Raw genomic sequence first — 17,533 nt, forward strand, 5'->3', positions numbered from 1 at the left:
TCTATAGAGGTGGCGCAACGGGTCATCTTTCCAGGTCGTTTAACACCTTCATAACACCGGGCTTCACGACTTTCGCTGAATTTGCGAAAGGGAAAATAGTAACTTTTCAAAGAGACCCCACGATATATGTAATAATCTCCAATCGTGTTGCCAAGACGATGTCTCAAATAAGTTAGAGGACCAGAGATATCCTCTTTCGGGTAAAGGGATGTACCTGCCTCTACCTTTTACCTATGTTCGGAAGGTATTATTATTGGGTAACTTATATAAAGAACAAACTAATTTTTGGCTAGTAAACTATGTGTCTTCGCGAATATTTACCCGATCATGAAACACATACCCAACTTCCCCTCAGTTAACTCCGTTTTGAGAGGGTGCCTTACGCACCAGTAATAACTGTGATATGCACGGGCTTTGACGCAATCGCAATATTAAGGGGAGAGTAATATGTCCAACTGCCATTTTGGTTGGAGGAAACCCTTTAGCTTCCTTTACTTAACAGTTTTCTCTGAGTAGGCAGGATTTGTGAGGTAGCAGTAGTTATAAGATATTATGAGGGGGTATGTATTTTCAACGAAATATATTTTACTACACCATATAGTTTTTCCAAAGGGTAAGAATTTCAAACAGAAAGCAAGAAGACCATTTCTAACGAAATCAAAATCACCCTTATGAAATAATACATTTAAATGACGAGACATGTTTCAATACAATGAAAGTTGACTGTACAAATGTCATGCTACTTTTCATGTCAAATGCAATGAACATTTCATTTCCATTCACCAATATGTATGTTTATACAAAGGTAAGTTGACCACGAATGTTGGTATCATTACACATAATACGTCAATCATATTTTACAGAGTATTACAATTGATTTAAGTATTCCAATTATATTTTGCAATCTGTACAACTTGTTCAATATTACAGAGAAGACGAAAAAAATGCGCCTCATCCTCCTAAATCAGTAATAACCGAAACCGTAAGAATCCAGACGAAAACGGACAGGTAAGAGAAATACATGTTGATTAAGTCGAATTTGTTCAAGGCATACATTTCTGATCCCTCAAATGCTGTCATTTCCTAAACATGTAACTTTGCAGAGCGTTCATTAAATAAAAAAACATAGTTTGGGTATGTCTAAGGTTATTTCTTTATGAAACATTTTATAGCTTCTCCTAGTATAATAAAATTGATCTTTTACCTTGAACTGTGTCAGTAGAAACTACGTCTCATTGTTCCAACGGGTAGGAATTTTAGATTCATCTATAACTTTAATCTTTCCATGCGCATCTCTCATATTACAGAAGGGAAGAGCGAAATGAGACCCAAGCACCTAAAGTAGGAATCGAAATAAAGAAGGACGGGTAAGATATATATATATATATATATATATATATATATATATATATATATATATATATATATATATATATATATATATATATATATATATATATATATATATATATATATATATATATATATATATATATATATATATATATATATATATATATATATATATATATGTATATATATATATATATATGTATGTATATATATATATATATATATATATATATATATATATATATATATATATATATATATATATATATATATATATATATTGAACCAACATATGTCTTTCTATCGGTGTCTAACCGAACTATGTCTTGAAAGTGAATCACAAAAATGAAAAGCATTACCCGATCATGAAAAACAACCCCAACCTTTCCACAGTTAACTCCGTTTAGAGAGCGTGCCTTACGCACCAGTAATAACTGATATACACGGGCTTTGACGCAATCGCAGTATTAAGGGGAGATTAATATGTTCAACCGCCATTTCGGTGGGCGGAAAATCTTTAGCTCCCTTAACAGTTCTCTCTGAGTAGGCAGGATTTGTGAGGTAGCAGTAGTTATAATAAGGTATTATGAGGGGTTAAGTCTTTTCAAAAAAATATATTTTACTACACCATATAGTTTTTCCAAAGGGTAAGAATTTCAAACAAAAAGCAAGAAGACCATTTGTAACGAAATCAAAATCACCCTTCGTAAATAATATATTTAAATGACGAGACATCTTTCAATAAAATGAACCTTGACTGTACAAATGTCCTGCTACTTTTAATGTCAAATGCAATGAATAATTCATATGCATTCACCCATATTTATGTTTATATAAAGGCAAGTTAACAATATTGTTGGTATCATGACACATAATACGTCAATCATATTTTGCAGTGTATTTCAATCGACTTAAGTATTCTATTTATATTTTGCCATCTGCGCAATTATTTCAATATTACAGAGAAGACGACAAAAATGCGCCTCATCCTCCTAAAACAGGAATAACTGAAAGCGTAGGAATCCAGACGAAGACGGACGGGTAAAAGGAATATATGTCAATTAAGTAGTATTTGTTCAAGGCATACATTTTCATTGATCCCTCAAATGCTGTCATTCTCTAAGCATCTAACTTTGCAGTTCGTTCAGTAAATAATAAAAACATAGTTTGAGTGTATCAAAGGTTGTTTATTTTTGAAACCTTTTATAGCTTCTCCTAGTATAATAAAATGAATCTATTACCTTGAACTGTGACAGTAGAAACTACGTTTCATTGTTCCAAAGGGTACGAATTTTTGATTCATCGATAACTTTCACCTTTCCATGCGTATCTCTTATATTACAGAAGGGAAGAACTAAATGAGACCCAAGCACCTAAAGTAGGAATCGACATAAAGAAGGACGGGTAAGAGAAATATATATATATATATATATACATTTCGAACCAACATATGTCTTTCTATCGGCGTCTAACCGAACTATGTCTTGACAGTGAATCACAAAAATGAAAAGCATATTTTGCATGTACCTCTGGTTGTTTTTCTTTTACAACCTTGTACTGCTTCTTTTGGTGTAATAAAAGAGGTCTAGCAAAACGACCGTGGCATTGCATAATACGTTTCCTTTTCCAAATAGTAAGACTTTCAGGCTAAATGTATAATTCTTTAAGAAGAAGACAAGTTAAGACTGTATAAAAATAACTCTTCTGAAATCATATAAAAGACTGAGGAGTCCGTTTGAATAAAATGTACTTTGATTGTAGAAAAGTCCTGCTAATTTTTATGTCCACATCAATGTATTGTATATTCCCAAATCATTTGAATCTAACGGCTAAGGACAAAGACACATTAGGCCTACATGCTGACATGTTTTTAGCGCTGACATATTTGGCGGATAAGGGAGATAAATCATCAATGGACCCCCATTTGCTAAACGCCAGATAGCTGCATGATAGGATACAGCACCGTCACGTACGTCATCAACACAGGACTCCTCGTTTGTTGGCGACAAATATAGGCGTAGCCTCATACGGGTTCGACTCTATATCTCTTCATGATCAGCGAGAGAACAAGAAAAACAATGTCTCTGCTCGCATAGCTAATTCTAGGAACAGTCACTTGGATTAAACATTACGTAACCCGTCTCAATATTATGACTTGGAAGACGTCTTTCCTACAAAGAGGGTATACTTCCGCTTCGAGTGACCTGTGCCTGTTACAAGGGATCATATTGAACAAAGACTTCAAAACATACACGATAAGTTACCGGAAGTCAATGTGTCGTTCATTCTGTTGAATTAGTGTATACGGACATTTATTGAAACCAGTCTAATAGACATAGGGCCTCAATGCACTCTCTGTTTACGATGCGGAGCTTAGTACCTCAACTTCCGACGAAAGCCACATATGACGTTTCTTAACCCCTGGTCAATAGAAGAGATTCTTTAATCGATGACCGATTATAAATTAATGTTTCCACTCCATGTCGCTACACGAGTTTTCTCAGTGCCAGACCTCGAAACTTCTCACTACTCCTTCTCAGGCACCTTAAAAGACGTCAGCCTCTCCATATGTAAGCAGAGGTAACGATGCTTGTTATCAAACTACTTCGTCACCTCGTGACTGTAATATGGTGCGGAGAGACACAATCTTTAGAGCTTCGATTTAAATAAATTTTCCGCTTGTTAACATATTGCTCTGCCCTCTTCTTCCTACCTTATCAAGCACTTGGACCAGAGATCCATCATCTGTTGATTTTATGATGAACACGGAACCATCCAACGTCAGATTGCCTCCTTGGTCTAGCAGAATCACAGATAGTTGAATAGTTTACTTCATCTATTACAAGATCTCAACATCAAACGTATTGTATTCACACAAAAGCGCATTCCATCAAGTTTTCATCGTCGGTTGTACTGTTGTCATACACCAGATTTTCATTTGGACACCCCAGCAATTAACTTTGACATCGCAGCTACAGGGTTGACAAAGCCATATTATATTCGGAGGGATTGACATTATTTTGAAGACACTCAACACTTGGTCCTCAATGTATTAGCCTTGGGATTTATGTTGATATTGGTATCTACAGCTATTTTCCAACGTATTGAATAGAGCTCATCTTCTTCTACTCTGATTTCCACACTAGATGCACGGGAGTCGATCACTATAATAGCCGGGATCTTGAACAGAGCTACCGAACATACCTTAGCTAATGCTGTCAATGTAGCTGATCAATTACTATTGGCCGAATTAGACACACTAAACTCTACCACCGCTTTCATTAAGGATCACCATCCGGGCAAACTGCGAGAATATTCGTTATATTATAATTTACTTTTGAACTGCCAGATTGATGAAGTACGCAAACAAACTACTAAGGATACCAAAGGTCCTCCGCCACAACCGGAAAACCGATACAGAACATTTCGGGAAATCAACAAAAGGATCCAAGTCGCACAATTCGAACACAAATCTCTGACAAGCTGTCCCATCTTAGTTCCTCTCGTCGAGGACGAGTTCTCGCGAACCAAGTTGGACCAAGGATTAGAAGGCATCGATCGCTTACGCCACCGTTTTTCTACATGATCGCCACCATATCTTAATGCATGACATCATCTCCAAACCACCAGTAATAATGATCCCGACAGAAGAGAGGCTACAAATACTTTGCTTTCGTATGGCAGAAGGTAGGGAACGATTATCAGTGGACCCGACAACTGGTTTCCAATTGACTCTGTATCGATTTCAAAACACGTCCTCCTCTGACAAGAGTCCCATCAGCTAAATATATTGAAATGGTCCCATACAAAACCATCACCTTGCAGCACGAAGTGAACGACCTCTCCAAAAAAGGACGATAGAAACAATTTGTTGGTTCCAAAGGCAAACAGCACTCTATCCTCGACATAAGCGCCCTCAATCAATTCCTTCACGCTCCTTGGTTCTCAAGGAAAACCCCATGGTACATTTTGAATGCCATCAAAGAGGCACACTTCCCAATGAGTATAGACGTTAAAGACACACATTTTCACGTCCCTAATGATAAGGCGTAAAGAAGTTCCAGTTATTACCCTACAAGAACATCGTATATTAATTCCGCACACTCCCATTTTGGACTCAACATCAGTCCCAGGTTCTTAACTGTACATATCAACTGTAATTTGGCTCATGTCTTACCAGCTCTAAGGCAGCTACATCATGTTACTTGGACTAAATCATCAGGTGAGTTATATATTAGAGGACGATTTTATAACCCTTATTACACTGCTTACAAAGCTGGGTTTCCTCGTCAACATTGACAAATCCGACCGAGCACCATTTCAGCAATTTCTTCACCTAGGTATGGAGTTCAACACACCATATAAAGATAGGACGTCTTCCTCAGGAACTGACACTGAAATTCAGGACAATGGTGGCTTCGTTACTCTCAAGGAAAAAACTCTCCGCACGTGCAATTTTTCGCTTCTAGGCTTGCTGAACGCGGCAGTAGACCTCATCACCCTAGCTAGCCTTCATTTGCGCCCTATATAAATGCTTAGTTTATCGCAATGGATGCAAATATTTGCTCGCTGGCCCAACATCTCGCCATTTGTATAACTGTGAGGTTTTGTAAGCAGACGTAGATTAATCTAATTTGGCTCATAGCGGGTATACGTCTGCAAATACAACCGTAGAAGTTTACAATAGGTACGGATGCAAGTACAGAAGGCTGAGAGCTCAGCTTCTATCGTCTTTTGGCAAAGTCAGTTGGATGTGGTCTCCCAAGCACCGACGTATGCTTATCATTATGCTAGAGATGAAGGCCTTGTAGACACCCTTTCACTGGTGGCCGGAATTTCTAAATGGAAAGGGAGTCCTCATTCTAACCGACAACTCTTCGGTGGCGACATATCTCAAACGGAAAGGCCAAACAAAGTCCACATACTTTTATATAATTGTTTTGCGACTTTCTCTGCTGGTGACCTCAACAACAAGTCCGTGTCTAAGTTCATCATATTCCTTGACTGATAAAGTACTGAAAATTATGTATCCGGGTATATCCAACTTATACAGACGGAATGACCCTTCGATCACTCGAATTTCCCTCCGATCTTTACACGATAGTACCCATCACTTGTGGACCTCTTTGCGACATGATGGAACACCAAGCTCCCAACCTATGTCTCACCAGTCCCTCTTCCGAAATCCTGGGCTTTCGACGCGCTATCCATAGGTTGCAACGGCCTGGACGCATAAACCTAGCGTCCAACACATCATAAGACGCAGGTGATACAAGAATGCAAGAGAACCGGAGTATCTCGTCGTCTTCATTTCACCACTCAGATGGGAGTTTTCGTATATCAACCACTTCATCAATCTTACAACGGAAATTTCCCAGAAACTAAAGACTTTCTCTCATCTACTTAAAAAAACACAACGGTTCTTGTTTCTCCCAAATACAGACCTACTGAACCTGCACGTCTGGATCATACTAAACAGGCCCTTAGACATAAACAGTCGTGGAGACAATCGCTGAAGCAAGAATGCGCTGGACTCTGAAAGCTTGGGAAGGCAAATGGAATTTATTTACACATTGGAGTATAGAGGAACACACTATACCTCTACATTCATCTATACCTGAGAAAGCTAACTACCTCCTCTGGCTCTTCGACGAAGAAATGTCAGCATTAAACACAGTCAAACTTTACAGCAACATGATCGCAGACACCATTGATCGTCATGAAAAAGAGGTTATGTGTCAAACAAAGACTTATCCTACCTCGTCTTCAACTTTCATTATACACGGTCTAAAACGTTTTGCCTCTTTGCTCAGAGTGGAATATATCACGGGTACAAGCCTGGTTAAACAAAGCATCCGCTTATCCGCTTTCAAATGACTAACTGGCACAATTTTATACAAAACATGCTTCCTCATCACATTATTGACGGCAGGCAGGATAAGCGAAATACAAGCCGTATCAATGTACCCGAATAATATGTAGTTCCGACAAGACCAATTAGTTTCATTTATGACGGATCCCTCTTTCATCGCCAAAAAGAAGCTGCCGTCCATGTGTAACCAAACCCTTGTACTGAAAGCATTGTCTTCTATTGACACCTCCATTCAAGGTCATCTACAGGACCCAGTATGCGCTTTAAAACGTAATCTTGAAAAGACAGAAATGTTGCGTCCAAGTAGATGACGCCTATTCTTCCTTTCAAACATCGAAAGAACGATATAACAAATCACACTCTTTCGTTATGGACTAAGTTTTTTATTCGCTCTGCGTATCAATACATAACTCTAGCTTGGATGAGTTTGTTACGCATTTCGTCTCATGAGGTTAGAACAGTTACGAAAAGAATAGCCTTTGACCGGAACTGTTCTCTAACTGACATTACGCATGCCATGGGATTGAGATCGAAGTCCACACTCTCCCAAAGGGCTCAGTTGGATCCAGTGGGATATACGACCTGGAAGGATAACCTGTTGCGGTGGCGCAACAGGTCATCCTTCCAGGTCGTTTGACACTTTCATAACACGCGGCTTCACGACTTTCGCTGGATTTGCGGAAGGGAAAATAGTAACTTTTCAAAGAGGCTCCACGATAGATGTAATATTCTCCAGGTGTGTTACCAAGAAGCTGTCTCAAATAGGTTAGAGGACCAGAGATATCCTCTTTGGGGTAAAGGGATGTGCCTGCCTCTACCTCTTACTTATACTCGGAAGGTATTATTATTGGGTAACATATATAAAGAAGAAACTAATTTGTTGCTAGCAAACTATGTGTCTTCACGAATATTTACCCGATCATGAAACACAACCCCAACCTTCCCACAGTTAACTCCGTTTAGAGAGCGTGCCTTACGCACCAGTAATAACTGATATACACGGGCTTTGACGCAATCGCAGTATTAAGGGGAGATTAATATGTTCAACCGCCATCTCGGTGGGCGGAAAATCTTTAGCTCCCTTAACAGTTTTCTCTGAGTAGGCAGGATTTGTGAGGTAGCAGTAGTTATAATAAGGTATTATGAGGGGTTAAGTCTTTTCAAAAAAATATATTTTACTACACCATATAGTTTTTCCAAAGGGTAAGAATTTCAAACAAAAAGCAAGAAGACCATTTGTAACGAAATCAAAATCACCCTTCGTAAATAATATATTTAAATGACGAGACATCTTTCAATAAAATGAACCTTGACTGTGCAAATGTCCTGCTACTTTTAATGTCAAATGCAATGAATAATTCATATGCATTCACCCATATTTATGTTTATATAAAGGCAAGTTAACAATATTGTTGGTATCATGACACATAATACGTCAATCATATTTTGCAGTGTATTTCAATCGACTTAAGTATTCTATTTATATTTTGCCATCTGCGCAATTATTTCAATATTACAGAGAAGACGACAAAAATGCGCCTCATCCTCCTAAAACAGGAATAACTGAAAGCGTAGGAATCCAGACGAAGACGGACGGGTAAAAGGAATACATGTTAATTAAGTAGTATTTGTTCAAGGCATACATTTTCATTGATCCCTCAAATGCTGTCATTCTCTAAGCATCTAACTTTGCAGTTCGTTCAGTAAATAATAAAAACATAGTTTGGGTGTATCAAAGGTTGTTTATTTTTGAAACCTTTTATAGCTTCTCCTAGTATGATAAAATGAATCTATTACCTTGAACTGTGACAGTAGAAACTACGTTTCATTGTTCCAAAGGGTACGAATTTTTGATTCATCGATAACTTTCACCTTTCCATGCGTATCTCTTATATTACAGAAGGGAAGAACTAAATGAGACCCAAGCACCTAAAGTAGGAATCGACATAAAGAAGGACGGGTAAGAGAAATATATATATATATATACATTTCGAACCAACATATGTCTTTCTATCGGCGTCTAACCGAACTATGTCTTGACAGTGAATCACAAAAATGAAAAGCATATTTTGCATGTACCTCTGGTTGTTTTTCTTTTACAACCTTGTACTGCTTCTTTTGGTGTAATAAAAGAGGTCTAGCAAAACGACCGTGGCATTGCATAATACGTTTCCTTTTCCAAATAGTAAGACTTTCAGGCTAAATGTATAATTCTTTAAGAAGAAGACAAGTTAAGACTGTATAAAAATAACTCTTCTGAAATCATATAAAAGACTGAGGAGTCCGTTTGAATAAAATGTACTTTGATTGTAGAAAAGTCCTGCTAATTTTTATGTCCACATCAATGTATTGTATATTCCCAAATCATTTGAATCTAACGCCTAAGGACAAAGACACATTAGGCCTACATGCTGACATGTTTTTAGCGCTGACATATTTGGCGGATAAGGGAGATAAATCATCAATGGACCCCCATTTGCTAAACGCCAGATAGCTGCATGATAGGATACAGCACCGTCACGTACGTCATCAACACAGGACTCCTCGTTTGTTGGCGACAAATATAGGCGTAGCCTCATACGGGTTCGACTCTATATCTCTTCATGATCAGCGAGAGAACAAGAAAAACAATGTCTCTGCTCGCATAGCTAATTCTAGGAACAGTCACTTGGATTAAACATTACGTAACCCGTCTCAATATTATGACTTGGAAGACGTCTTTCCTACAAAGAGGGTATACTTCCGCTTCGAGTGACCTGTGCCTGTTACAAGGGATCATATTGAACAAAGACTTCAAAACATACACGATAAGTTACCGGAAGTCAATGTGTCGTTCATTCTGTTGAATTAGTGTATACGGACATTTATTGAAACCAGTCTAATAGACATAGGGCCTCAATGCACTCTCTGTTTACGATGCGGAGCTTAGTACCTCAACTTCCGACGAAAGCCACATATGACGTTTCTTAACCCCTGGTCAATAGAAGAGATTCTTTAATCGATGACCGATTATAGATTAATGTTTCCACTCCATGTCGCTACACGAGTTTTCTCAGTGCCAGACCTCGAAACTTCTCACTACTCCTTCTCAGGCACCTTAAAAGACGTCAGCCTCTCCATATGTAAGCAGAGGTAACGATGCTTGTTATCAAACTACTTCGTCACCTCGTGACTGTAATATGGTGCGGAGAGACACAATCTTTAGAGCTTCGATTTAAATAAATTTTCCGCTTGTTAACATATTGCTCTGCCCTCTTCTTCCTACCTTATCAAGCACTTGGACCAGAGATCCATCATCTGTTGATTTTATGATGAACACGGAACCATCCAACGTCAGATTGCCTCCTTGGTCTAGCAGAATCACAGATAGTTGAATAGTTTACTTCATCTATTACAAGATCTCAACATCAAACGTATTGTATTCACACAAAAGCGCATTCCATCAAGTTTTCATCGTCGGTTGTACTGTTGTCATACACCAGATTTTCATTTGGACACCCCAGCAATTAACTTTGACATCGCAGCTACAGGGTTGACAAAGCCATATTATATTCGGAGGGATTGACATTATTTTGAAGACACTCAACACTTGGTCCTCAATGTATTAGCCTTGGGATTTATGTTGATATTGGTATCTACAGCTATTTTCCAACGTGTTGAATAGAGCTCATCTTCTTCTACTCTGATTTCCACACTAGATGCACGGGAGTCGATCACTATAATAGCCGGGATCTTGAACAGAGCTACCGAACATACCTTAGCTAATGCTGTCAATGTAGCTGATCAATTACTATTGGCCGAATTAGACACACTAAACTCTACCACCGCTTTCATTAAGGATCACCATCCGGGCAAACTGCGAGAATATTCGTTATATTATAATTTACTTTTGAACTGCCAGATTGATGAAGTACGCAAACAAACTACTAAGGATACCAAAGGTCCTCCGCCACAACCGGAAAACCGATACAGAACATTTCGGGAAATCAACAAAAGGATCCAAGTCGCACAATTCGAACACAAATCTCTGACAAGCTGTCCCATCTTAGTTCCTCTCGTCGAGGACGAGTTCTCGCGAACCAAGTTGGACCAAGGATTAGAAGGCATCGATCGCTTACGCCACCGTTTTTCTACATGATCGCCACCATATCTTAATGCATGACATCATCTCCAAACCACCAGTAATAATGATCCCGACAGAAGAGAGGCTACAAATACTTTGCTTTCGTATGGCAGAAGGTAGGGAACGATTATCAGTGGACCCGACAACTGGTTTCCAATTGACTCTGTATCGATTTCAAAACACGTCCTCCTCTGACAAGAGTCCCATCAGCTAAATATATTGAAATGGTCCCATACAAAACCATCACCTTGCAGCACGAAGTGAACGACCTCTCCAAAAAAGGACGATAGAAACAATTTGTTGGTTCCAAAGGCAAACAGCACTCTATCCTCGACATAAGCGCCCTCAATCAATTCCTTCACGCTCCTTGGTTCTCAAGGAAAACCCCATGGTACATTTTGAATGCCATCAAAGAGGCACACTTCCCAATGAGTATAGACGTTAAAGACACACATTTTCACGTCCCTAATGATAAGGCGTAAAGAAGTTCCAGTTATTCCCCTACAAGAACATCGTATATTAATTCCGCACACTCCCATTTTGGACTCAACATCAGTCCCAGGTTCTTAACTGTACATATCAACTGTAATTTGGCTCATGTCTTACCAGCTCTAAGGCAGCTACATCATGTTACTTGGACTAAATCATCAGGTGAGTTATATATTAGAGGACGATTTTATAACCCTTATTACACTGCTTACAAAGCTGGGTTTCCTCGTCAACATTGACAAATCCGACCGAGCACCATTTCAGCAATTTCTTCACCTAGGTATGGAGTTCAACACACCATATAAAGATAGGACGTCTTCCTCAGGAACTGACACTGAAATTCAGGACAATGGTGGCTTCGTTACTCTCAAGGAAAAAACTCTCCGCACGTGCAATTTTTCGCTTCTAGGCTTGCTGAACGCGGCAGTAGACCTCATCACCCTAGCTAGCCTTCATTTGCGCCCTATATAAATGCTTAGTTTATCGCAATGGATGCAAATATTTGCTCGCTGGCCCAACATCTCGCCATTTGTATAACTGTGAGGTTTTGTAAGCAGACGTAGATTAATCTAATTTGGCTCATAGCGGGTATACGTCTGCAAATACAACCGTAGAAGTTTACAATAGGTACGGATGCAAGTACAGAAGGCTGAGAGCTCAGCTTCTATCGTCTTTTGGCAAAGTCAGTTGGATGTGGTCTCCCAAGCACCGACGTATGCTTATCATTATGCTAGAGATGAAGGCCTTGTAGACACCCTTTCACTGGTGGCCGGAATTTCTAAATGGAAAGGGAGTCCTCATTCTAACCGACAACTCTTCGGTGGCGACATATCTCAAACGGAAAGGCCAAACAAAGTCCACATACTTTTATATAATTGTTTTGCGACTTTCTCTGCTGGTGACCTCAACAACAAGTCCGTGTCTAAGTTCATCATATTCCTTGACTGATAAAGTACTGAAAATTATGTATCCGGGTATATCCAACTTATACAGACGGAATGACCCTTCGATCACTCGAATTTCCCTCCGATCTTTACACGATAGTACCCATCACTTGTGGACCTCTTTGCGACATGATGGAACACCAAGCTCCCAACCTATGTCTCACCAGTCCCTCTTCCGAAATCCTGGGCTTTCGACGCGCTATCCATAGGTTGCAACGGCCTGGACGCATAAACCTAGCGTCCAACACATCATAAGACGCAGGTGATACAAGAATGCAAGAGAACCGGAGTATCTCGTCGTCTTCATTTCACCACTCAGATGGGAGTTTTCGTATATCAACCACTTCATCAATCTTACAACGGAAATTTCCCAGAAACTAAAGACTTTCTCTCATCTACTTAAAAAAACACAACGGTTCTTGTTTCTCCCAAATACAGACCTACTGAACCTGCACGTCTGGATCATACTAAACAGGCCCTTAGACATAAACAGTCGTGGAGACAATCGCTGAAGCAAGAATGCGCTGGACTCTGAAAGCTTGGGAAGGCAAATGGAATTTATTTACACATTGGAGTATAGAGGAACACACTATACCTCTACATTCATCTATACCTGAGAAAGCTAACTACCTCCTCTGGCTCTTCGACGAAGAAATGTCAGCATTAAACACAGTCAAACTTTACAGCAACATGATCGCAGACACCATTGATCGTCATGAAAAAGAGGTTATGTGTCAAACAAAGACTTATCCTACCTCGTCTTCAACTTTCATTATACACGGTCTAAAACGTTTTGCCTCTTTGCTCAGAGTGGAATATATCACGGGTACAAGCCTGGTTAAACAAAGCATCCGCTTATCCGCTTTCAAATGACTAACTGGCACAATTTTATACAAAACATGCTTCCTCATCACATTATTGACGGCAGGCAGGATAAGCGAAATACAAGCCGTATCAATGTACCCGAATAATATGTAGTTCCGACAAGACCAATTAGTTTCATTTATGACGGATCCCTCTTTCATCGCCAAAAAGAAGCTGCCGTCCATGTGTAACCAAACCCTTGTACTGAAAGCATTGTCTTCTATTGACACCTCCATTCAAGGTCATCTACAGGACCCAGTATGCGCTTTAAAACGTAATCTTGAAAAGACAGAAATGTTGCGTCCAAGTAGATGACGCCTATTCTTCCTTTCAAACATCGAAAGAACGATATAACAAATCACACTCTTTCGTTATGGACTAAGTTTTTTATTCGCTCTGCGTATCAATACATAACTCTAGCTTGGATGAGTTTGTTACGCATTTCGTCTCATGAGGTTAGAACAGTTACGAAAAGAATAGCCTTTGACCGGAACTGTTCTCTAACTGACATTACGCATGCCATGGGATTGAGATCGAAGTCCACACTCTCCCAAAGGGCTCAGTTGGATCCAGTGGGATATACGACCTGGAAGGATAACCTGTTGCGGTGGCGCAACAGGTCATCCTTCCAGGTCGTTTGACACTTTCATAACACGCGGCTTCACGACTTTCGCTGGATTTGCGGAAGGGAAAATAGTAACTTTTCAAAGAGGCTCCACGATAGATGTAATATTCTCCAGGTGTGTTACCAAGAAGCTGTCTCAAATAGGTTAGAGGACCAGAGATATCCTCTTTGGGGTAAAGGGATGTGCCTGCCTCTACCTCTTACTTATACTCGGAAGGTATTATTATTGGGTAACATATATAAAGAAGAAACTAATTTGTTGCTAGCAAACTATGTGTCTTCACGAATATTTACCCGATCATGAAACACAACCCCAACCTTCCCACAGTTAACTCCGTTTAGAGAGCGTGCCTTACGCACCAGTAATAACTGATATACACGGGCTTTGACGCAATCGCAGTATTAAGGGGAGATTAATATGTTCAACCGCCATCTCGGTGGGCGGAAAATCTTTAGCTCCCTTAACAGTTTTCTCTGAGTAGGCAGGATTTGTGAGGTAGCAGTAGTTATAATAAGGTATTATGAGGGGTTAAGTCTTTTCAAAAAAATATATTTTACTACACCATATAGTTTTTCCAAAGGGTAAGAATTTCAAACAAAAAGCAAGAAGACCATTTGTAACGAAATCAAAATCACCCTTCGTAAATAATATATTTAAATGACGAGACATCTTTCAATAAAATGAACCTTGACTGTGCAAATGTCCTGCTACTTTTGATGTCAAATGCAATGAATAATTCATATGCATTCACCCATATTTATGTTTATATAAAGGCAAGTTAACAATATTGTTGGTATCATGACACATAATACGTCAATCATATTTTGCAGTGTATTTCAATCGACTTAAGTATTCTATTTATATTTTGCCATCTGCGCAATTATTTCAATATTACAGAGAAGACGACAAAAATGCGCCTCATCCTCCTAAAACAGGAATAACTGAAAGCGTAGGAATCCAGACGAAGACGGACGGGTAAAAGGAATACATGTTAATTAAGTAGTATTTGTTCAAGGCATACATTTTCATTGATCCCTCAAATGCTGTCATTCTCTAAGCATTTAACTTTGCAGTTCGTTCAGTAAATAATAAAAACATAGTTTGGGTGTATCAAAGGTTGTTTATTTTTGAAACCTTTTATAGCTTCTCCTAGTATGATAAAATGAATCTATTACCTTGAACTGTGACAGTAGAAACTACGTTTCATTGTTCCAAAGGGTACGAATTTTTGATTCATCGATAACTTTCACCTTTCCATGCGTATCTCTTATATTACAGAAGGGAAGAACTAAATGAGACCCAAGCACCTAAAGTAGGAATCGACATAAAGAAGGACGGGTAAGAGAAATATATATATATATATACATTTCGAACCAACATATGTCTTTCTATCGGCGTCTAACCGAACTATGTCTTGACAGTGAATCACAAAAATGAAAAGCATATTTTGCATGTACCTCTGGTTGTTTTTCTTTTACAACCTTGTACTGCTTCTTTTGGTGTAATAAAACAGGTCTAGCAAAACGACCGTGGCATTGCATAATACGTTTCCTTTTCCAAATAGTAAGACTTTCAGGCTAAATGTATAATTCTTTAAGAAGAAGACAAGTTAAGACTGTATAAAAATAACTCTTCTGAAATCATATAAAAGACTGAGGAGTCCGTTTGAATAAAATGTACTTTGATTGTAGAAAAGTCCTGCTAATTTTTATGTCCACATCAATGTATTGTATATTCCCAAATCATTTGAATCTAACGCCTAAGGACAAAGACACATTAGGCCTACATGCTGACATGTTTTTAGCGCTGACATATTTGGCGGATAAGGGAGATAAATCATCAATGGACCCCCATTTGCTAAACGCCAGATAGCTGCATGATAGGATACAGCACCGTCACGTACGTCATCAACACAGGACTCCTCGTTTGTTGGCGACAAATATAGGCGTAGCCTCATACGGGTTCGACTCTATATCTCTTCATGATCAGCGAGAGAACAAGAAAAACAATGTCTCTGCTCGCATAGCTAATTCTAGGAACAGTCACTTGGATTAAACATTACGTAACCCGTCTCAATATTATGACTTGGAAGACGTCTTTCCTACAAAGAGGGTATACTTCCGCTTCGAGTGACCTGTGCCTGTTACAAGGGATCATATTGAACAAAGACTTCAAAACATACACGATAAGTTACCGGAAGTCAATGTGTCGTTCATTCTGTTGAATTAGTGTATACGGACATTTATTGAAACCAGTCTAATAGACATAGGGCCTCAATGCACTCTCTGTTTACGATGCGGAGCTTAGTACCTCAACTTCCGACGAAAGCCACATATGACGTTTCTTAACCCCTGGTCAATAGAAGAGATTCTTTAATCGATGACCGATTATATATTAATGTTTCCACTCCATGTCGCTACACGAGTTTTCTCAGTGCCAGACCTCGAAACTTCTCACTACTCCTTCTCAGGCACCTTAAAAGACGTCAGCCTCTCCATATGTAAGCAGAGGTAACGATGCTTGTTATCAAACTACTTCGTCACCTCGTGACTGTAATATGGTGCGGAGAGACACAATCTTTAGAGCTTCGATTTAAATAAATTTTCCGCTTGTTAACATATTGCTCTGCCCTCTTCTTCCTACCTTATCAAGCACTTGGACCAGAGATCCATCATCTGTTGATTTTATGATGAACACGGAACCATCCAACGTCAGATTGCCTCCTTGGTCTAGCAGAGTCACAGATAGTTGAATAGTTTACTTCATCTATTACAAGATCTCAACATCAAACGTATTGTATTCACACAAAAGCGCATTCCATCAAGTTTTCATCGTCGGTTGTACTGTTGTCATACACCAGATTTTCATTTGGACACCCCAGCAATTAACTTTGACATCGCAGCTACAGGGTTGACAAAGCCATATTATATTCGGAGGGATTGACATTATTTTGAAGACACTCAACACTTGGTCCTCAATGTATTAGCCTTGGGATTTATGTTGATATTGGTATCTACAGCTATTTTCCAACGTGTTGAATAGAGCTCATCTTCTTCTACTCTGATTTCCACACTAGATGCACGGGAGTCGATCACTATAATAGCCGGGATCTTGAACAGAGCTACCGAACATACCTTAGCTAATGCTGTCAATGTAGCTGATCAATTACTATTGGCCGAATTAGACACACTAAACTCTACCACCGCTTTCATTAAGGATCACCATCCGGGCAAACTGCGAGAATATTCGTTATATTATAATT

At 39.1% G+C, this 17,533-nt stretch overlaps 1 protein-coding gene across 17 annotated transcripts in view; it reads left to right on the forward strand.

Annotated features, from left to right (window-relative positions):
- LOC149772736 (uncharacterized) overlaps positions 1-17,533 on the forward strand; it is a 98,319-nt gene that overhangs the window by 44,129 nt on the left and 36,657 nt on the right. For 11 of the 17 annotated variants that reach the window (XM_089947406.1, XM_089947417.1, XM_089947421.1 and 8 more), the window contains exons 4-11: positions 931-1,008; positions 1,308-1,367; positions 2,317-2,394; positions 2,698-2,757; positions 8,745-8,822; positions 9,126-9,185; positions 15,169-15,246; positions 15,550-15,609. In XM_089947406.1, the coding sequence (XP_089803532.1) occupies positions 931-1,008; positions 1,308-1,367; positions 2,317-2,394; positions 2,698-2,757; positions 8,745-8,822; positions 9,126-9,185; positions 15,169-15,246; positions 15,550-15,609 (552 nt within the window). The remainder of the gene's footprint in view (positions 1-930; positions 1,009-1,307; positions 1,368-2,316; positions 2,395-2,697; positions 2,758-8,744; positions 8,823-9,125; positions 9,186-15,168; positions 15,247-15,549; positions 15,610-17,533) is intronic. The other 6 variants (XM_089947411.1, XM_089947420.1, XM_089947416.1 and 3 more) reach the window with 6 other exon arrangements.

The sequence above is a fragment of the Sinohyriopsis cumingii genome, unplaced genomic scaffold (assembly GCF_028554795.1).
Source record: "Sinohyriopsis cumingii isolate HCF-2022 unplaced genomic scaffold, ASM2855479v2 utg001182l, whole genome shotgun sequence".
NCBI lineage: Eukaryota > Metazoa > Mollusca > Bivalvia > Unionida > Unionidae > Sinohyriopsis > Sinohyriopsis cumingii.